At 44.1% G+C, this 21,942-nt stretch overlaps 1 protein-coding gene across 2 annotated transcripts in view; it reads right to left on the bottom strand.

The window, feature by feature from the left end:
- Window positions 1–21,942, bottom strand: part of LOC139424517 (girdin-like) — a 31,024-nt gene that overhangs the window by 7,984 nt on the left and 1,098 nt on the right. For both annotated transcript variants that reach the window (XM_071176441.1, XM_071176440.1), the window contains 19 exons: window positions 19,713–19,818; window positions 17,388–17,457; window positions 16,497–16,555; window positions 16,178–16,261; window positions 13,844–13,963; window positions 12,741–12,910; window positions 11,212–11,293; window positions 8,640–8,798; window positions 8,150–8,296; window positions 7,669–7,813; window positions 7,254–7,438; window positions 6,594–7,101; window positions 5,994–6,267; window positions 4,022–4,148; window positions 3,583–3,713; window positions 3,192–3,333; window positions 2,855–3,028; window positions 979–1,140; window positions 260–537 (listed from right to left, as the gene is read on the bottom strand). In XM_071176441.1, the coding sequence (XP_071032542.1) occupies window positions 260–537; window positions 979–1,140; window positions 2,855–3,028; window positions 3,192–3,333; window positions 3,583–3,713; window positions 4,022–4,148; window positions 5,994–6,267; window positions 6,594–7,101; window positions 7,254–7,438; window positions 7,669–7,813; window positions 8,150–8,296; window positions 8,640–8,798; window positions 11,212–11,293; window positions 12,741–12,910; window positions 13,844–13,963; window positions 16,178–16,261; window positions 16,497–16,555; window positions 17,388–17,457; window positions 19,713–19,818 (3,123 nt within the window). The remainder of the gene's footprint in view (window positions 1–259; window positions 538–978; window positions 1,141–2,854; window positions 3,029–3,191; window positions 3,334–3,582; window positions 3,714–4,021; window positions 4,149–5,993; window positions 6,268–6,593; window positions 7,102–7,253; window positions 7,439–7,668; window positions 7,814–8,149; window positions 8,297–8,639; window positions 8,799–11,211; window positions 11,294–12,740; window positions 12,911–13,843; window positions 13,964–16,177; window positions 16,262–16,496; window positions 16,556–17,387; window positions 17,458–19,712; window positions 19,819–21,942) is intronic.

The raw sequence follows: 21,942 nt of genomic DNA, 5'->3' as shown, positions 1-21,942 counted from the left end.
AGCCATTGATGAGTGTTTTTGATAAAATATGAACGGGTAGAACCTATATACTGTAGTTCTAAAATCCACATGATTTTTCAAGATCCATTTGACTTGGTGGCACAACAGATATCCTCATTGTTGCACAAGAACATAAAATAGCTACACAAAAAAAAAAAGTACTTTTATGTTGAGAGGTGGAATTTAAGCAACCATTACTCAAGCATTCAAATGGTATATTATGAACCATGATATATGGTCTCTGGTCCCCTTCCTCTACCTGTCCTCCAGCGTTCTATGCTCCAGCTCCAAAGTGCGGTGGGCGTTCTTCAAACAGCCCTGTTTTCCCATCAGGGCCTCGTAGTCCATGGCTTGTCTCTCGTGCAGAGCTGCCAGCCTCTCGTGGTCCCTCAGGAGCTGGTCGTGCACGCCGCGCAGCTCCTCGCGCTCACGCATGGCCACCTCCTTATCACCCTCGGTGCTGGATTGTTGGCATTGGAGCTGAGCGTTCTGGGCCAGGAGTGATGCACTCTGGGAGTTCAGAGTGGACTTCTCCACCTGTGGATGGATAGGCGTGGAGATGATTATTATGCATGAAAAGGTTGTAATTCAAAGGTATGAGTTTATACTGTATAAGATGAAATACTACTCATACCATGTCTGAAAGGACTCTATAGGAAGTGGTTCACATTTAACAAATCAACTAAAGTTGCATTCAAACTGCTTCAAGTAAACACCAGCCTTACAGTATCAGGTTCTACTAGAATGGCATTATAGGAGGCAACTTGAGTGGGGTCTGTCCTAGGTATAAAAACAAGATGAATCCAATGCAGAATGGATATCTGCACACAGATTTAACTTCAAAATAAAAGTACTAATTTCAAAATAAAAGTTCATATTTTGGAAGCATTAAATCAGTGTGTGGGTATTTCTGTATTTTGAGTATCTTATCAGTATACTAGGAGTATATTAATATCTCAGGAATTTTGCTCCTCTAACCTGCAGGTTAGCGTTGTGTGTCTGGAGAGCCGTGTTGTTCTCCTGCAGGGAAGCGGTCTGTCTCTGCAGGGCCAGGATCTGAGCCTGCAGGCCGTCTGACTGGGTCTCCAGCTGTCTGAGCTGGGCCTGCAGTGCCTGACGCTCTGCCTGCAGTGTGGCATTCTGCAGTAGGGGAGGAAAAGAGGGACAAGTCAATAATACATAGAGAAAATGTGAAGCTGGTGTTGATCCATAGTAACAGTCTGGTTGAGATTAGAGGTCGACCGATTATGATTTTTCAACGCCGATACCGATACCGATTATTGGAGGACCAAAAAAGCCGATACCGATTAATCGGCCGATTTTTATTTATTTATTTTATAATAATGACAATTACAACAATACTGAATGAACACTTATTTCAACTTAATATAATACATCGATAATATCAATTTAACCTCAAATAAATAATGAAACATTTTTAATTTGGTTTAAATAATGCAAAAACAAAGTGTTGGAGAAGAAAGTAAAAGTGCAATATGTGCTATGTAAGAAAGCTAACGTTTAAGTTCCTTGCTCAGAACATGAGAACATATGAAAGCTGGTGGTTCCTTTTAACATGAGTCTTCAATATTCCCAGGTAAGAAATTTTAGGTTGTAGTTATTATAGGAATTATAGGACTATTTCCCTCTATACCATTTGTATTTCATTAACCTTTGACTATTAGATGTTCTTATTTTTTTTTATAAAAAAAAAATATGTTTTACCTTTATTTTACTAGGCCAGTCAGTTAAGAACAAATTCTTATTTTCAATGACGGCCTAGAAACAGTGGGTTAACTGCCTGTTCAGGGGCAGAACGACCTGCACTTTAGTATTGGCACTTTAGTATTGCCAGTGTAACAGTTTAGCTTCCGTCCCTCTCCTCGCTCCTCCCTGGGCTCGAACCAACGACAACACCCACCCTCGAATCAGCGTTACCCATCCAGAGCAAGGGAAACAACCACTGCAAGGCTCAGAGCGAGTGAAGTTTGAAACACTATTAGCGCGCGCTAACTAGCTAGTCATTTCAATGCTTGACGCACAACGAAGAGCTGCTGGCAAAACGCAACAAAGTGCTGTTTGAATGAATGTTTACGCGCCTGCTTCTGCCTACCACCGCTCAGTCAGATACTTAGATACTTGTATGCTCAGTCAGATTATATGCAACGCAGGACACGCTAGATAATATCTAGTAATATCATCAACCATGTGTAGTTAACTAGTGATTATGATTGATTGATTGTTTTTTATAAGATAAGTTTAATGCTAGCTAGCAACTTACCTTGGCTTGCTGCATTCGCGTAACAGGCAGTCTCCTTGTGGAGTGCAACGAGAGAGAGGCAGGTCGTTATTGCGTTGGATAGGTTAACTGTAAGGTTGCAAGATTGGACCCCCCGAGCTGACAAGGTGAAAATCTGTCTTTCTGCCCCTGAACGAGGCAGTTAAACCCACTGTTCCTAGGCCGTCATTGAAAATAAGAATGTGTTCTTAACTGACTTGCCTAGTTAAATAAAAATTAAATAAAGGTGTAAAAAAATATATTAAAAAAATATATATTTCCGGCTGTTATGAAAACTTGATATCGGCCCTAATTAAATCGGCCATTCCGATTAGTCGGTCGACCTCTAGTTGAGATGGATAGCATTTGTATTAACGTGACAATGTAATGTAATGAAATAATGAAGCGTCTGCTAAATGACTAAAATGTAAATTAGGTTTGATTTCTATCATCCCATAATCATTATTGGGAGGCCTTTAAACAAGGCAGATGCATGTCAGAAAATATAAAAATTGAATTAAGAGCATCAAGTTTAGTGCTTAGTCACAACATGATGACACAATGTTCTCCACTCACGTTCCTTTCCACTTCGATGAGGCGGTCCTTGACCCTCAGCAGCTCCCTGGTGGCCTCCTGGCTCTCCCACTGCCATTCGCTTACCGCCCTGTCTCTCTCCCTCTGAGGGGTGGGGCTACGGGCCGCATGCTCCTCCTCCTCCCTCTGCAGCAGGGCTTCGTAGTTCAGACGTACCTGTAGGGGGTCAAGATCAAAGGTCAGATATTGCTACTGAGCGAGGCCATTTTTTAACTTCGGACTTCAATATGCTTTGACAAAGAATTCCAATGTAAAAGTGAATGAATGTAGACAAGGTATAGTTTCCCTTTGAAACCGAGGAACTTTAGGCCAGACTCACAGTCTTGAGCTCTTGACGTAGCTGCTGGTTGAGGGTGGAGGACTCCTGCAGACGAGCCTCAACGGCAGCCATCTTGTCTTCTTTGATCTGCAGGGACCTCTTCAGAGACGACTCCAGCTCAGACTCCAACATCTTGAACCTACTGGGGAGAGGGAAATAAAATAAATGGAGATTTAGAACAACACGTGGGGGAGGGACAAGTAGACATATTTTTCTGTATTTTGTCACTGGTTGTAATTGATTTCCTTGAGAAATAACTCACCAATCTATTGTCATATGTATAACACAGCCATTCAAACTTAATTGAAGATTTGTGTAACTATCACTGAACCTGGTTTGTGGGGGGTAGACTAAATCAGTTGCATGAACCTCGCTGTGTCCAGTGTTTTACCTGTTGTCTGGAGTTTCCTCGTCACTCTGTGGTGATGTGTCCTGGTTGAGGACTCTCATCTCCAGCTCGTGGGCCAGCCTCTCCAGCTCATTCTCCCTCTGCTGGGTCTTCAGCTTGTCACTCACCAACTCCTACAGAGGAACGACGGTCAGACATATCCGCTTTTTGTATCATCACACATTTCAGTTCAGTGACTCCTCTTGCTGCCATGTAAAGCTCTTGTGACCAATTACTTATTTATCAATTACCTCTTTATCAGAGAGCTGTTAAATCAAAAACAATTTATATATATATATATATTTATGCCATGTGATCTAAATCTCCACGACTTCAAGCTCACTTATCTTGATTTTTCCAAAAGTAAAATCTGTCATGTCAGGCACACTGAAATACATGAGTATCACACATAAGAAGCTAATGCTGATCTGAGTGGCTTCACCTCTCTCAGGGTGACCAGGGCCCTCTGGTTGATCGCTCCCTGCTTGGCCAGCTCTCTGTTATCCCTCTCCAGCCCCTTGACCCTCTCCTCCACCTCCTTCAGCCTCTCCACCTCCTTCCCCATCCCCCTGTTATAATTTCATAGAAATATAAACCATTTATCAGATGCTTTAATCCAAAGCAATTTACAGTACAGTCAGGGCACACATTTGTGTATATTGTATTGTATATGAGATACATTTGTATACGAGTGCATACTTTTTTATACAGTTGAAGTCGGAAGTTTACATACACTTAGGTTGGAGTCATTAAAACTTGTTTTTCAACCACTCCACCAATTTCTTGTTAACAAACTCTTGTTTTGGCAAGTCAGTAAGGACATTTACTTTGAGCATGACAAAAGTAATTTTTCCAAAAATGGTTTACAAACAGATAATTTCACTTATTTCACTGTATCACAATTCTAGTGGGTCAGAGGTTTACATAAACTAAGTTGATTGTGCCTTTAAACAGCTTGGAAAATTCCAGAAAATTATGTCATGGCTTTAGAAGCATCATATAGGCTAATTGACATCATTTGTGTCAATTGGAGATGTACCTGTGGATGTATTTCAAGGCCTACCTTCAAACTCAGTGCCTCTTTGCTTGACATCATGGGAAAATCTAAAGAAATCAGCCAAGACCTCAGAAAACAAATTGTAGACCTCCACAAGTCTGGTTCATCCTTGGGAGCAATTTCCAAACGCCTGAAGGTACCACGTTCATCTGTACAAACAATAGTACGCAAGTATAAACACCATGGGACCACGCAGCCGTCATACCGCTCAGGAAGGAGATGCATTCTGTCTCCTTGAGATGAATGTACTTTGGTGCGAAAAGTGCAAATGAATCCCAGAACAACAGCAAAGGACCTTGTGAAGATGCTGGAGGAAACAGGTACAAAAGTATCTATATCCACAGTAAAATGAGTCCTATATCGACATAACCTGAAAGGCCTCTCAGCAAGGAAGAAGCCACTGCTCCAAAACCGCCATAAAAAAGCCAGACTACGGTTTGCAACTGCACATGTGGACAAAGATCGTACTTTTTGGAGAAATGTCCTCTGGTCTGATGAAACAAAAATGGAACTGTTTGGCTATAATGACCATCGTTACGTTTGGAGGAAAAAGTGGGAGGCTTGCAAGCCGAAGAACACCATCGCAACCGTGAAGCACGGGGGTGGCAGCATCAACTTGTTGTGGGGGTGCTTTGTTGCAGGAGGGACTGGTGCACTTCACAAAATAGATGGAATCATGAGGCAGGAAAATTCTGTGGATATATTGAAGACATCAGTCAGGAAGTTATAGCTTTGTTGCAAATGGGTCTTCCAAATGGACAATGACCCCAAGCATACTTCCAAAGTTGTGGCAAAATGGCTTAGTACAACAAAGTCAATGTATTGGAGTGGCCATCACAAAGCCCTGACCTCAATCCTATAGAAAATTTGTGGGCAGAACTGAAAAAGTGTGTGCGAGCAAGGAGGCCTACAAATCTGACTCAGTTATAACAGCTCTGTCAGGAGGAATGGGCCAAAATTCACCCAACTTATTGTGGGAAGCTTGTGGAAGGCTACCTGAAACATTTGACCCAAGTTAAACAATTTAAAGGCAATGCTTCCAAATACTAATTGAGTGTATGCAAACTTCTGACCCACTGGGAATGGGATGAAATAAATAAAAGCTGAAATAAATAATTCTGTCTACTATTATTCTGACATTTAACATTCTTAAAATAAAGTGGTGATCCTAACTGACCTAAGACAGGGAATTTTTACTTGGATTAAATGTCAGGAATTGTCAAAAACTGAGTTTAAATGTATTTGGTGTATGTAAACTTCCGACTTCAACTGTACATGTGATCCCAGCGGGAATAAAACCCAAAACCCTGACGTTGCTAGCACCCCGATCATACCATGGTGACCATTAGCATCATACCTGTTCTCTCTCTCCAGACTAGCCACCCTCAGGTTGCTCCCGTCCAGGGTAGAGTCCTGGATCTCTGCCTGTTGCCTCAGCCTGCGGTTCTCCTTCTCCAGCCTCCTCTTGTCTCTCTCCAGGCAAGAAGCCTCCTGCTCCAGGGTCTGCTTCTCCTGACCTAGCTGCTCCATGCGCCGCGAGGAGATCCTCAGCTCCTCCAGCCCAGCCTGCAGGATCTGGTTCTCAGCCTCCAGCTCGTGGACCTCGGCCTCCAGCCGATGGAGCTTCCGGCCTGGAGTAAGTGGATGGATGTATGGATGGAAGGGTGTGGGGGTGGGGTGGATGGATAGGTGGTTGGATGGATGGATGGATGGATGGATGGATGGATGGATGAATGGGCATGTGCGTGGGTAGGTGGATAAAAAAATCAAACAAATGAATCACCAATCATCAATTATTAGGTTTGCCGGCATACAGAGCACAAAAATCAACAAGCAAATGGATCCCTGAACAAATAAAGCGCATCACATTGCCCATTCAATGCCCCTGTATCTAACGCAACAGAGTCAAACGCTACAAAGAGACAGCAGTACCACAACATTCTCCCAGAAGACCAACCTGTGTTGTCCAGGGCAGCCTGAAGCCGCTGGTTCTCTGTGTCCAGGGCTCTACACTTCGCTTCCAGACGCTCTGTGTGCTTCGTGGATGAAGAGGAAGCCCTCGTCTGCAGCCCCGTGCTACTGTTCTCCCGACGTGGACTCTTGTTCTTAGAGCAGGGTGAGGTATCACGAGTCAGAGACACTGAAGCGCCTGGTTGAAGGAGATTGCGGGTGTTGTCTTTAGCTTCTGCTTCCAGGTCAGCCATGGGGTCACTCAGATCACAAGACTCTCTGTCTTCGAGTTGGCCTTTCTCTTGCTTCTGAAGGTCCATCTTCTCCTTGAGGGTCTCTCTCTCTCTCTCCAGTCGGTCAATCTCTCCTTCTAGGTCAACCGACACTCCGTTGCACTTTGGGTCCCTGTGATGTGATGTGTCTATGTCAATGTCACAATCCTCTTTGATGACCAATTCAGACTGCTCCCAGGAGGTGTTGTCTAAACTGCCAAGGTACTCTCTAACCACCTCAGCCTAATAAACAAGGAAACACGGCCAACATTTTCACATGGAAATAGCACCGTTCACTGCTATAGTTCAATAGAGTCGCCGGGAATCCGAATGTGTGGGTTGATGGTTGTACGTGTATTGTGTTCATGTTTGTGTCGTGGTGCCTGGCTAGTTACCGTGTTTGTGGGTCGCTGGCCGTCCCTCCACGTGTGCTCATGGTTATGGTTGTGCTGCGGTCCCAGGCTGAGGTCAGCAGCTCTCAGTTCCTCTATGGTCCTGAGCAGGCTTTGGTTCTCTCTCTCCAGCCTCAGCAGACGACTCCTGGTCCCCTCAACCACCTCCTCACCCAGAGACTTCTGACCTGAACACAACCATCAGACCGAAAGGATGACAGGAATACGAACTAACTGTTACATAACCTCCACTGTGAACAGACAGGTGAGATAATGACTGACTGACTGACTGATATGACTGCCATATAGAATAGCCCATAACGTTAGAATGATATTTCACATGTCACTTCTCTTCCCATAAGTACCACAGCTCCCACAGGGCAGAGGAAGTGGGTAGAAAGAGTCTGTCAGCCTTTACCCTGTGAGTTGTCGGGGCTCCTGGACAGCTGCTCCAGCTCCCATCCCAGGTGCTGTGACTCCTCCATGCTCCTCCTCTGGGCCAGCTCCAGGGCCAGGTTCTCCTCCTGCAGCTCCTCCATGCGCCTCCTGTCCACCTCCTTCTCCTGGGAAGGGCCGAGAGAGAGAGAGAGAGGACGAGGGGGAGATGACGTTGTTATTCTAAAGATATTCAACTTCCTATTTCTCGATCTGATCTTCGTTGAACGTATTACCTTTTGACCACGGCACACACATGTCCCCAACATAATCCAAGCATGTATGATCCTCTTAGTCCATCAACCTGTTCCATCGCATGTATCTTCCAATACACATCCTCCCCTGCACTAAGACCAGTCCCTTTCCCATCCTTCCCTTAACCTTTAACCTGTTTCCCCTCAATGTTGATATTGACCAACGTTTACATACATGTAATCCACTGCATAATACTCCATGTTTTCTACCTGTTCCATGACGTGGACCCTGGCGTTGAGCAGCAGACTGTGTTTCTCTAGCTGGTGTAGTTTATCAGAGCGGGCCCTCCACCCCTCCAGCTGCTGCTGCAGTACAGCCTTGGTCTCCAGCAACACAGAGTTATCCTCCTTCAGCTCCTACAAGATGAGACACAAATCAAGGCTGTTACAAACATAGAAACCCCTGTCTGGTACATGATAACAGCAGATTAATGTCAATTGTTAAATGATGAAATACGTGAAGTATTGTTTGAGATCTAGCTAAGTTTTTTGCAAAGTACGATAACAGTCATTTGTAAAACCTTAACAATTGATTTGAAATATTAGTAGCTGTGGTGCTTTGCATTCTGAAACGTTCTGATATAAATTTAACAGTGGACAAAATGCACATTTGAAGGTAAAACCGTATTTTGTTTTCATTGTGGCTGTTGATCATGCTATAGTCTGAGTATTGAATGTGTTTCTCCGTACGCTACCATACCTCCACTTTGGCCTTGTAGAACTCCATGTTGTGTAGCTTCTCGCGGTATCGTCCCACCTCGCTCTCCAGCTTGTCAGCCCTGATGGCCCTCTCTCTCAGGGCATCCAGCTCGTCACGGTACGTACGGGCTGACCGGGCCTCCGCTAGCAACACAGAGTTCTGATACGGACACCGACACGGGAAAGGGTTTTAGCATACATGGGACACCGTCGTGAGGTAAATATACGGACACCGACACGGGAAAGGGTTTTAACATACATGGGACACCGTCGTGAGGTAAATATACGGACACCGACACGGGAAAGGGTTTTAACATACATGGGACACCGTCGTGAGGTAAATATACGGACACCGACACGGGAAAGGGTTTTAGCATACATGGGACACCGTTGTGAGGTAAATATACGGACACCGACACGGGAAAGGGTTTTAACATACATGGGATACCGTCGTGAGGTAAATATACGGACACCGACACGGGAAAGGGTTTTAGCATACATGGGACACCGTCGTGAGGTAAATATACGGACACCGACACGGGAAAGGGTTTTAGCATACATGGGACACCGTCGTGAGGTAAATATACGGACACCGACACAGGAAAGGGTTTTAACATACATGGGACACCGTCGTGAGGTAAATATACGGACACCGACACGGGAAAGGGTTTTAGCATACATGGGACACCGTCGTGAGGTAAATATACGGACACCGACACGGGAAAGGGTTTTAACATACATGGGACACCGTCGTGAGGTAAATATACGGACACCGACACGGGAAAGGGTTTTAACATACATGGGACACCGTCGTGAGGTAAATATACGGACACCGACACGGAAAAGGGTTTTAACATACATGGGACACCGTCGTGAGGTAAATATACGGACACCGACACGGGAAAGGGTTTTAGCATACACGGGACACCGTCGTGAGGTAAATATACGGACACCGACACGGGAAAGGGTTTTAGCATACATGGGACACCGTCGTGAGGTAAATATACGGACACCGACACGGGAAAGGGTTTTAGCATACATGGGACACCGTCGTGAGGTAAATATACGGACACCGACACGGGAAAGGGTTTTAGCATACATGGGACACCGTCGTGAGGTAAATATACGGACACCGACACGGGAAAGGGTTTTAACATACATGGGACACCGTCGTGAGGTAAATATACGGACACCGACACGGGAAAGGGTTTTAGCATACACGGGACACCGTCGTGAGGTAAATATACGGACACCGACACGGGAAAGGGTTTTAGCATACATGGGACACCGTCGTGAGGTAAATATACGGACACCGACACGGGAAAGGGTTTTAGCATACATGGGACACCGTCGTGAGGTAAATATACGGACACCGACACGGGAAAGGGTTTTAGCATACATGGGACACCGTTGTGAGGTAAATATACGGACACCGACACGGGAAAGGGTTTTAACATACATGGGATACCGTCGTGAGGTAAATATACGGACACCGACACGGGAAAGGGTTTTAGCATACATGGGACACCGTCGTGAGGTAAATATACGGACACCGACACGGGAAAGGGTTTTAGCATACATGGGACACCGTCGTGAGGTAAATATACGGACACCGACACAGGAAAGGGTTTTAACATACATGGGACACCGTCGTGAGGTAAATATACGGACACCGACACGGGAAAGCGTTTTAGCATACATGGGACACCGTCGTGAGGTAAATATACGGACACCGACACGGGAAAGAGTTTTAACATACATGGGACACCGTCGTGAGGTAAATATACGGACACCGACACGGGAAAGAGTTTTAACATACATGGGACACCGTCGTGAGGTAAATATACGGACACCGACACGGGAAAGGGTTTTAGCATACATGGGACACCGTCGTGAGGTAAATATACGGACACCGACACGGGAAAGGGTTTTAGCATACACGGGACACCGTCGTGAGGTAAATATACGGACACCGACACGGGAAAGGGTTTTAGCATACATGGGACACCGTCGTGAGGTAAATATACGGACACCGACACGGGAAAGGGTTTTAACATACATGGGACACCGTCGTGAGGTAAATATACGGCAAAAGTTCTCTCAAGTGGGGAGAGGAAAATGCTGGGAAGTAGCTCCTGTCTTAAAATAAATCTACAGTTTAAACAAAACTATCTACACTGTGTTTATACATTGAAGATTAAAGTCTTTGAATTTCACTGAATGTATGAGAGGTTTCCCTGACCATGTAACCCAGTTGATGTAGAACCATGTTTTAGGCATGGAAATAAATAAGAAATCTCTCTTTCTCCTTTCAGGAAAACAGATTTAGGAACTCAGGAGATCAAGCTGCAGCTTTCGTACTGTTGTAGAAAACAGTGTTGAGGTGTAGCCACTGTCACTAGCTAAGCACTAAGGCTTTATCTACACTAAAGCATAGTGTACATTCATCTGAATAATCTCTGATAGAAGTAAGGATACTGTGTGTCATGTTACTGAGGGTTAGAGAGGAGGTCCATGTGTGTGTGTGTGTGTGTGTGTGTGTGTGTGTGTGTGCGTGCGTCACTTCTCTCTACCTCCTGTTGAATCCTCTTGAACTCAGCCTCCATGTTCTCCAGCTCCTGTCTACAGTCCAGTACCTGCTCACTCTTCTCCTCTCTGAGTGGGATGGAGGGAGGGAGGGAGGGATGGAGGGAGGGAGGGAGGGATGGAGGGATGGAGGGAGGGAGGGAGGGAGGGAGGGAGGGAGGGAGGGAGGGAGGGAGGGAGGGAGGGAGGGAGGGAAAGAAATGGAGAGGGATGGTGTAAATATGCAGAGCTTTTCTTAATGATGCCGCACAAACGCATGCACGCCACACGCACAGTCCCGACTTCTACCCCCCATCCACTCAGACAGATACAGTAGGTCAAGTCATACAGCCATTATATACAGCTCTTGGAGAAGACATTTAACATGTTCAATTTAATATTATATAAGAGAACCCTTTGAAGAACCCCTTTTGGTTCCCTGTAGAACCCTTTTGGGACCCTTTTTTTTTAAAGAGTGCAGATAAGGGATGCCTGGCTCCTGCTTGCTTGGCCACATTCCACCACACACTGCAGCACCCACTCAGTGGTCCCATGCATGACCATCACTTCCTCCACCTCCAGCTTCTCTGGGAAGTAGCAACATACTGGCCAGTACTACGGCATCCCATGCATTACTATTTTTTAGAACCCTAGGAGAAAAGCTTCTCTCGTACATGTTTTCTCACAAACCTATCACTTTGTTGACATCAAATGTGCACTACAACAAAAAGCTATTACATTTCTAGGAACAGAACAGATAGTGTTGGGTTGCATTATGAGGATACTGTACTGCTGTACAGCCCGGGGGCTTGAGTCAGCATATCCCAGTTAGACAATGAAAGCGATAAAAGAGAGAAGAGGAGGAGAGATGGAGGGCTGAATCAGGTCTGGGGGGTGGCAGAGGGCGAATGTGGGACAATGGCGATGCAAGGCCCTGGAGGTTCATGCCAAGGCAGGCCAGGGAGAAAATCTGGGCCAAACTATCCCCAGACACCTTCTCCTGTATCCGTTCAGGAAGACTCTCTCTCTCTCTCTCTCTCTCTCTCGACCGTTTGCCTTGCCTCACAGCTCAACTGTTTAACCTCCAAACATATGTGGAGACAACCTGAGAGAAAAAAAAAAGCACTTACAGAATTAGCTTTCAATGAATTCTTAACAAAAGAGTTGGTCTTATTCATGCTATTTCAAATGTACAGAATATAAAACAAGGAATTAAGGTGCCCTAGGGTGCTTTTGAGTTATTTAAAGAATGCTTAAATACAGTATATCCTCTAACGCTGGGTTAGGGAAATGACATATGTATCCTCTAAACACAATGAGCAGTTGGGTGGAAGATGACTCAGAAAGTCCTGAAGCAGTACTGCATTACTGTTGAAATGACAGATTGTGCCTTTCAAATACATTTATGCTTAGCCTGCATTCGAGATCTGTTTATGTTGTCTTGCCAACCCCATGGCTGTCATTGTCATGCCCAGGTTACTTTATGACCACTGAGTGGGAGGGTTGGGACTGGGAGTGTCCTTATCTGACTACTCACAGCTCCTGGCGCAGCCGTCTGACCTTGGCCTTGGAGTCGGCCAGCTCCACAGACAGGTGCTGGTGGGAGGCCGCCTGCTGTTGCATGCTGGGACAGTCACTGGGGGACTGGGCGCTGGGCGGAGAAGGTGACGGGGTGGACTCTCTCTCCTGCATTAGCTCTAAAATAGTCTGGGGTGGGGAGGAGAAAATAACAGAGGGAGGAAAGATTAAAATAGGACAGGAAATGACACTCCTTCTCCTGTCATTTCAAGTGCAACTTCCTCCCTTTCAAGTTCCTTCATTTCAAGTTCCTCCATTTCATCACAGATCAATATAAAAAGTCAATCAGTAACTACTGCTATAAAAGCCTAGTAAGACAATGCTCAAAGATATTCCATTGAAATACATTATCGTCAAATTACAGAATATATTATGGCACAGCAATATCTTGTATGACTCAGCAAGGTCAAACCTATAAACACTGTGCAGTGTGTCAACAGTGGCCCCTACCTCCAGCTGTGTGTCTCTCTGGCCCACCCGGGCTACATAAGGATAACATAACACATTCATAACCCTTCATAACCCCTCCATATCCCATTTATAACCCCCTACCTCCAGCTGTGTGTCTCTCTGGCCCACCCGGGCTACATAAGGATAACATAACACATTCATAACCCTTCATAACCCCTCCATATCCCATTTATAACCCCCTACCCCCAGCTGTGTGTCTCTCTGGCCCACCAGGCCTACATAAGGATAACATAACACATTCATAACCCTTCATAACCTCTCCATAACCCATTTATAACCCCCTACCTCCAGCTGTGTGTCTCTCTGGCCCACCAGGCCTACATAAGGATAACATAACACATTCATAACCCTTCATAACATCTCCATAACCCATTTATAACCCCCTACCTCCAGCTGTGTGTCTCTCTGGCCCACCAGGCCTACATAAGGATAACATAACACATTCATAACCCTTCATAACCTCTCCATAACCCATTTATAACCCCCTACCTCCAGCTGTGTGTCTCTCTGGCCCACCAGGCCTACATAAGGATAACATAACACATTCATAACCCTTCATAACCCCTCCATAACCCATTTATAACCCCCTACCTCCAGCTGTGTGTCTCTCTGGTCCACCAGGCGCCTGAACAGGGTCTCCAGGTCCTCAGCACAGAGCTCGCTGGCCTCCAGCCAGTGGAGGTCCAGTACACTGTCCTGACTGTGGGTAACCTGACCAATCACAGGGAGGAACAGAGAGTTGCAGTCACAATGATTTACAGAACCGTAGGTTGGTGAGGACGGGCTCGTGGTAAAGGCTGCAGCAGAACGAGTGGAATTTGATCAAATAAATCAAACACATGGTTTGACGCCATTCCATTCACTCCGTTCTCCCTATATATGTACCTCAAAGCAGTACGTGGAATGATACTGTACATAGGTACCACTCCATAATAAATTACCCTAAAAACATGTTAGTGTGTGTAGTCAAGTATAGTGAAATATTATGCAGGTCTTTTAGCAATGTCTATGTGTGTTATTAGACACATCCTCTAATGTTGCGAAACACCCAGCACATGTGTTTCAAATGACAATGTTTGGACCATGTTATTGGCAACCAAGTAGGAGTGCCTCTGTGACTAGATTGGCTACAATGGAAGACTGGCAATGCAATGACAGTTTTTCATTTTACATTGCACACTGTTCCCAATAAGCGCTTGATGATCGTGCTGTGTAACAGTGACAGAACACTGTGTATTGTTGTCACGCAGACAAGACAACACGTGCTAGAACGTTCCTTTGGTATTCGTTCCTGGGGAATCCGAAAGCCTTTTCATTTAGTTTGCATTGCTCGTGACCTGTTCAGAGTATGTAACATCTAGCACACTGAATCAGGTGATTCAATCCCTGGTCCTATCACACTTAGGGTACTGTCCAGTTATATGGTCAATCCCTGGTCCCCTATCACACTTACTGTCCAGTTATATGGTCAATCCCTGGTCCCCTATCACACTTACTGTCCAGTTATATGGTCAATCCCTGATCCTATCACACTTAGAGTACTGTCCAGTTATATGGTCAATCCCTGGTCCTATAACACTTAGAGTACTGTCTGGTTATATGGTCAATCCCTGGTCCTATCACACGTAGAGTACTGTCTGGTTATATGGTCAATCCCTGGTCCTATCACACTTAGAGTACTGTCCAGTTATATGGTCAATCCCTGGTCCTATCACACTTAGAGTACTGTCCAGTTATATGGTCATCTGCAGCAAAGAAAGATCTAAAAATTCTCCAAATGGCTCCTAACAGGGCAGCCAGATTCTCTTCATTGATCTAACTGTATGAATATTATCCAAATGCATCAGAATCTCTCATGGCTTCACGTTCAAAACAAATTACTATCCAGTCTTCTGATTTTCTTTAGGAATGTTCTATTTTTTAAAAACACACTGCATTTTTCAGTCCAGTTATTACATACTAACAACACGCATAACCACCAAACCAGACAGGCAAATTCAGGGCAGCTAAAAAAACCTAACCCAAGGACAAATCGCCTTAAATCTACAGTTTGATATTGAGCCATAGCTGAATGGAACTCTTTACCAATCCATATTTCTCAGGCAAAAAGTAAATCCACCTTCAAGAATAAAATAAAATAACATCTAATGTGATAGACCATATGACTGGACAGGAAATAGAAAGCATCAACTGAATGTTAAATGTGTTTCCTGTCAGGTATTTGAATTGTCTGTATTGTCTACATGTTGAATGTTTGTGAAGACTTGATTGTGATTGTTTGTAAATGTCTTGTTAATTGGTGTTGGACCCCAGGAAGATTAGCTAGCGTTACGGTGTTAGCTAATGGGGATCCTAATAAAAATTACAAAATGACCTATGACCTTAAATTCCATGTGAACTTCTATTACTTGGGGGAAATAATAACGTCATTTCTAATATTAGCTAAATACAATGTGCTCCTAAATAAATACATGTGGGATAAATGTGATATAAAAGCTAACCATGTAGTCCTTTGTAGCTCAATTGGTAGAGTGTGGTGCTTGTAATGCCAGGGTAGTGAGTTTGATTCCCGGGACCACCCACATGCCAAATGGGTTTATTATGTTGTTGTTAATTACTAAAAGCCCGGTGGTTATATAGGACCTTTAACGGATTATTGTAAAATGAATGTTTCTAATGCTTTTTTAAAAAGGATCATTATTTAAATCACAACACAGTTTGGTGCATGTTGTTATAAACAGTTTGCAAATGGCTAGCCTGCCCTTATCATGTCCTCGATGACTAATACTTCCACATAAGAGAAACATGCATGTTACTGAATGTGGAACAAGCTAGCCTGAGTCCCAGATCTGTCTTGCCGACTCCACTGCTGTCATTGTCACGCACAGACCAGGGACAAGCGCAACGTGGAACGAGATACTCTACCTCTTGGATATGAGCAGCTATTGCTGCTTTCGTGTCAAAGTCGAGGGTCTGGATGCGTTCGATGTACTCCTCTTTCTTCTCACACTGAAAACACACAGTGGGTATAGTAGATTAGGGTCTTAATGAGTGTGTGTAGCCTAGCCTGGGGGACGGACATCCTGTTGGTGAGGTGAAACAGGGGTCCCCCTCAAATCCTCAATTATGAGCCAGCTAAAACAACATCTTTCCATTTGAATTTCAGACAAATAAAAGCAAGCAAACACACACAACTACACACACAGTGACACACAACTACACACACCCCTCCAACTCCTCCTACCTGGACAGCACATCCCAATAAGAGAAGAAGTAATTTCTTCATTTCCTCCAAACTTTGCTCTGAGGAGAAAACCCCCAAAATACAACCCTTACATTAAATTCAGATTAAAGGAGATTCAGATGTAGTCTAACTTGATGCAGGCTGCTGTGTTAATTTGGGTCACTCATCAGGCCAGAGCCTGTCACCAAGGCTAGCACATCTATCAGACTGATGGTGTGCTATTGAATTACACATCTGCTGAAGATACAGACAGCAAAGGCCCTCAAAGTTTGTCTTATAGGAGTTTTGAGGTCAATTTATAGGGCAGCATTGCAAATTAACTGGTCTGGTTTGAGTTCAGTTTACTCATTTGAATAATTATATTATGTCATGGTATGTCATGGACAACAAATGGAAGGATGATACTGCAAACGCTAAGATGGTGTCAATCATCTTACAAACTGTACTTAACTATGCAGCACAGATACAGTTGGTATTTCTAGTCTCTCAACAGACGTGTGTGACTGGCAAACCAAGTCTACAGGTAGGTTCGTCATCTGACCACTTACTCATAGAAGGAAAAGAATCCTGCAGCAACAGGAAATGTGAATTATTGTGTGGATTATAATTTATGAACATTTTTGTAGGGGTTGATAAAAATGTTGGGGAAAATCAAGTCGGACATTTTAAGTGGATATGACCAACTTTAAAAGCCTTTTTAAACATTGAATACAATAAAAGTTTGACATTTCCGGCAACAACAGGGTGATCAAATGAAGATGCTACATCTGTGGAACTATAGTACATCACATAGAATTCCATGGCCACCGGTAGAATTCAAAGGGTGTACTGTTCTCTCTTTGGGTTTCTCAACAGAATGTAAGACGGTGTGGGCATGGTGGGCAAACACACCACAGTGAGGAGTCCTGCCAAGCAGCAACACGCTGGGTAAGGGCATCATGATCAGCTGCCTCAGAGTCTCCTAGGAAAGAGAGAAAAGGGGGGATGAAAGAGGGAGTATGGGTACAGAAAAGGACAACGAAAGAGTGAGACAGGAGGACAAAAAAAACACTGTTGGGATCTGGCCAATGCTATCTGAATGAGTAGGGTTGGGATTGTATAGTCAGGCATTTAAATATGTCGACTTGGTGCCAACAGACGGAGAGGGACCAGAATGGCTGTAAGAAATGGCCAGTTTCTTTGGTGCTTCTTTATGCATAACCCTTTCAGCCTATAATGCCAGTGGTGCCAAGGCACTTTCCAGTCTGGGGAATTGTTGACCAGACCGGAGTTCAAATAAAATATTTGTATTTTCTTTCAAATATGTAGCACATTTTATTTAGCCTGCGTCGAGTGCCAGGTGGGAGGGGTTTGCACTTTAGGGACTATTCCATTGGTTCCAGGGTAAGCTCAATCGAGCACAGCGAAAGTATTGGAAAGACACTAAATACTATTTGAACCCATGTCTGTTTGTTGGTCACTACAGTGGCTAGCTAGGCTAATGTGGTGTGAATGTGTAATGCAGTGTTTAATTTCCCATTGGGAAAACCAGGCCCCCTCTTCAGTTCAGGAAACAATTAGTAAAGTCCCTACCTAGTAAGAGAGTTCCAGTCTGGCGAGCCATGCAGCTGTGATGCAGTAAAATCAACCACTGCCATCCAACCAACCAGTAAATTTTTCCAGTGACCGCGACCCATTTCCAGTGAGGAATGTTCAAGGGACTGGGCTCTGGGGTCACTTTGATTTCCCCCTCGAGCTAAAATCTGATTATGAAGTGAAGTCAATTTTTCTGACTGCGGTTTATAGCAGAGTTGAGATAAAATCATCTCTTCAACCAGTGATTGGTGCACTACACACAAAATAAGACTTGGATAAATTTGACATAGAGATTACAGCTGCAACGTTGCAGCTGAATATGACAAAAATAATATATCTTTAAAACTCCTGTCACAAAATGCACAAATCTAAGACTAACACAAACTAGGCCAATTCCATCCCAAAATAATTATGTTTAAATATGACAGAATTTGAATCTGTCCTGAAATTATAGTGTCTGGGAAACAGACTCCATTTAATCTTTTGATCAAGCATTGTAGCCTACATTACTGCAGAGAGAGGAGAGCTGCCGTCTTCATTTGCCATCTTAGCATACCTCCCAAATTGCAATCCACTCCTTTTTGAACGGGGCCCATAGGGAATTCTGAGGGGAATTCATTAGATATCTTGATTGTTCTTGGTGTTTCTTTCCTGTTTTTTTTTTTTTTTGCTGAGCAAGAATTAGAAGTGATTGAACTCTCCCTCCGGAATCCAAATCAAACCCTTGGGAAAGTAGATTGCTGGTAAACACACCACAGACCCTTTACGTATAAACTACGACAATATCATTTCAAAAGACTATCATTCTTCATGTATTTTTCTAGATGATATACTGTAATGACACACTGTGTGTGCTGTATGATGATGGTTTGTACAAATGCATGCCCTGTAAATAAATACACACTAGAATAATTGTGTTTCATACAAACAAACTAGCTACATACATTCGGTTTCAAAATGATTTCCATACTGGAAATATAACAATATAAAGTATGTCTCGGGGCTATCACACATTCACACTGTACTATATATTCTAACCCACTGGAAGAAAACCTTAATTCTCTATTTCCCAATCCCTACTGATCTTATGTCTGTATAATTGCTCTGTTTTTACATCCAAACCGCAGCATTAGACAGATAGACAGTCGTGACTGAGAGGGACTCTCTCGCTCTCTGTCGTGATCCCACCCAAATGGGTCATTCCAAAGCCTTGTAGGTCTGGCACAGGCGTTACTGTAGACTGCCTAACGACACACACTGATGGCACAGGCATTACTGTAGCCTACCTAACGAAACACACTGATGGAACAGATGTTTACATGATGGATGTGGTGATATTTAGGGCAGTCGTCTTAAGAAGAGCCTGGTTGACAGTCTGGTGGGTGGCCTGGTGGCCGACCAGATCAGGCCAGGGCCGTGGACCAGATGTGCAGAGAGCTGCTCTCCTCACTTAGAGGGTATTAACCCTTCCCATCATGCATTTCTTGAGACTGTGAGTGTGTGTGTGTGTGTCCCTTCCCTAGAATGAATGTGGTTTGACTTGCCAATCTTTCAAACTCAAATGTTCCACACAGTATAAAAGGGAGGAATGTTTAATGGTGGAAACTTAACTAAGAGGGAACATCCATAACTGTAACTCACTAGGTAATAGGTTTTGATTTGACGGATGAGAACGGTCAGGTTCAGAATCCTCTGACTGGGGTCGTTGTTCACTTTGTTGACGCTCTGAAGAGTCGCTTTGGGATTTCTGAGGAGAATGAAAACATTATAATAACGTTATAGCAACTTAATTACAACAACGTATTTTAGCTACAGCCACAAAGATGGTAAAGTGTTACCCGTGTGATTTCTGAAGGAAATGAAATGACATTAAATATAAATGCTATTTCTAAGATGTATTAGATGCTATTTCTACAGCCAAAGAGGTGGTGAGTTATGTGGTAAGCCAGGTGCTATAAAGATATAGTACATCTGACTAAACTTGACTTTAACTCCCATCAAACCTGCTTCTAGCTCTCTCTGTTTCTCCCTCTTTTTCTGCCCCATTACATCATTCCCTCTGTCAGGCTCATGGCGTGATGAATTCACAGCCAAATGGTAGCTGCTCTCTAGCCATAGCATCAGCCTGCTCCACTCTAGCCTGGTCCAAGATCTGTTTGCTCAGTTTTTCTAACTCCTATGGTCCTTGACACGTGCGAGTTGGGAAGACAGCACAAACAGATCTGGGACCAGGCTAGCAACACTCCACTCTAGCACCTAAAAGAGCCCTCCTTTCACTCATCCACTCCCTTCCCAGCCATTTCAATTTCCCCAACGACTGGCAATCTGACTGACACAGTGACCTAAACCTATTTGGCCTCAGCCTCCTGTGACAGGTAGGATGTACCCTGGTATCTGTCCATGGCTGTATTCATTAGGTAGAAAATGGAAGCAAACATTCCAAAACAGGGAGGGACTACCTGAACTGGTCCAATAAGAAACACATATGTTCGATTCCCGTTGCAAAATGTTTCACTACTGTGAGCCCTAATGAGGATGACCCCACAGTCTCCTGTAGGTCTCTGAGCCACTACTGTCTCCCTCCCTGCCATCTGTCTCGCTCTCCACATAAAACTAAACACTATCAACAAGCCCCTAATCCAGAGGGTCTCCATGCAATCCAAGGGATTATCCTAAACCTAACCCACCGGCATGCCCCAGCATTGTGTGTGTGTGTATGTGAGTGTGTGTAATTAATGCGTGTGGTGTGTGTGTGTATGTATGTATGTATGTATGTGTGTGTGTGTGTGTGTGTGTGTGTGTGTGTGGGGGGGGGGGGGGGGTGTATTGTTTTTTAGCCAGACTGTGACAGACGCTCTTATCCCCAAGAAGACAGGATATGTATATTTGTTTGAACCTCTAGTTATTTGGGTCCCTTCAAACAAAACACATTAGTCCTAGAAATTGATATTACACACCCAAAAAGGCATGTACCTCGGGTTCAGAACTAGGCTATGTCTACCCATAATAAAAGCTGTTCTATGGGGTTATAGTGCCTTTTCATTGGACAGCCTGGGTCTAACAAACCCCCCCGCCACACTGATGACTGTCTGTCAGAGGGGACATCAGTTTGTGATGATTAGGTGGGTGATGATGATAATTCTCCCAGCCATAAGGTACCCCAACAATAAGCTACTCGGTAAGCTCTTGAAGACTTCCTTTAAGACTTTGATGGTTATGGACCTATTTTGTCCCAGATCTGTTTCGTAATGTCTTGTCAACTTCGTCGCCGTCATTGTCACATCAGCAATGGGACCTGGAAAGACGGCACGAAGTGATCTGGGACTCAGACTCGACCTTTTCTGGAAACCAATTAGAAACGTTACAGTACATATTCTTGACCGAGACAGACAGACAGACAACAATGAACTCCTTCAGCGCAAGTAAGTGACAGCATCTAGTTAACAAGAACTTCAGCAGCTCTGTGCTGTATTAGTAACAGCTGTATCCACTAGCCAACATGCAGAAACAGACAAGAACACAACTTCATTCTGAAAACACGAAATTTCAGGCAGAATGACCCTGACCGACCCAGCACAACTTAGAGTTCTAAAAATAGCATTCCTAAAATGCAGCTAAATTCTGAGAGGACTGGAGTACAAACAAGTTAAGTGTTATATCACTTTGTACAGAATGGAGTCAAAATGGAGTCAAAACAGCCTGGTCCCAGATCTGTTTGTGCTCCTCTTAACTCCACTGATGTCATTGTCACACCAAACATGACCACTACTGACAAGGAGTTAGCATGATAGCAGAGAGACTGGCACTCAGATTATAGTCAAAATACAACCAAGTTAAATAGCCTATTATTATGTAACTTCTCTCCTTATTA

This window comes from Oncorhynchus clarkii, chromosome 13, assembly GCF_045791955.1.
Source record: "Oncorhynchus clarkii lewisi isolate Uvic-CL-2024 chromosome 13, UVic_Ocla_1.0, whole genome shotgun sequence".
NCBI lineage: Eukaryota > Metazoa > Chordata > Actinopteri > Salmoniformes > Salmonidae > Oncorhynchus > Oncorhynchus clarkii.
Note: the sequence above shows the minus strand (reverse complement) of the source record. Positions and strands in the feature narration are given on the sequence as shown.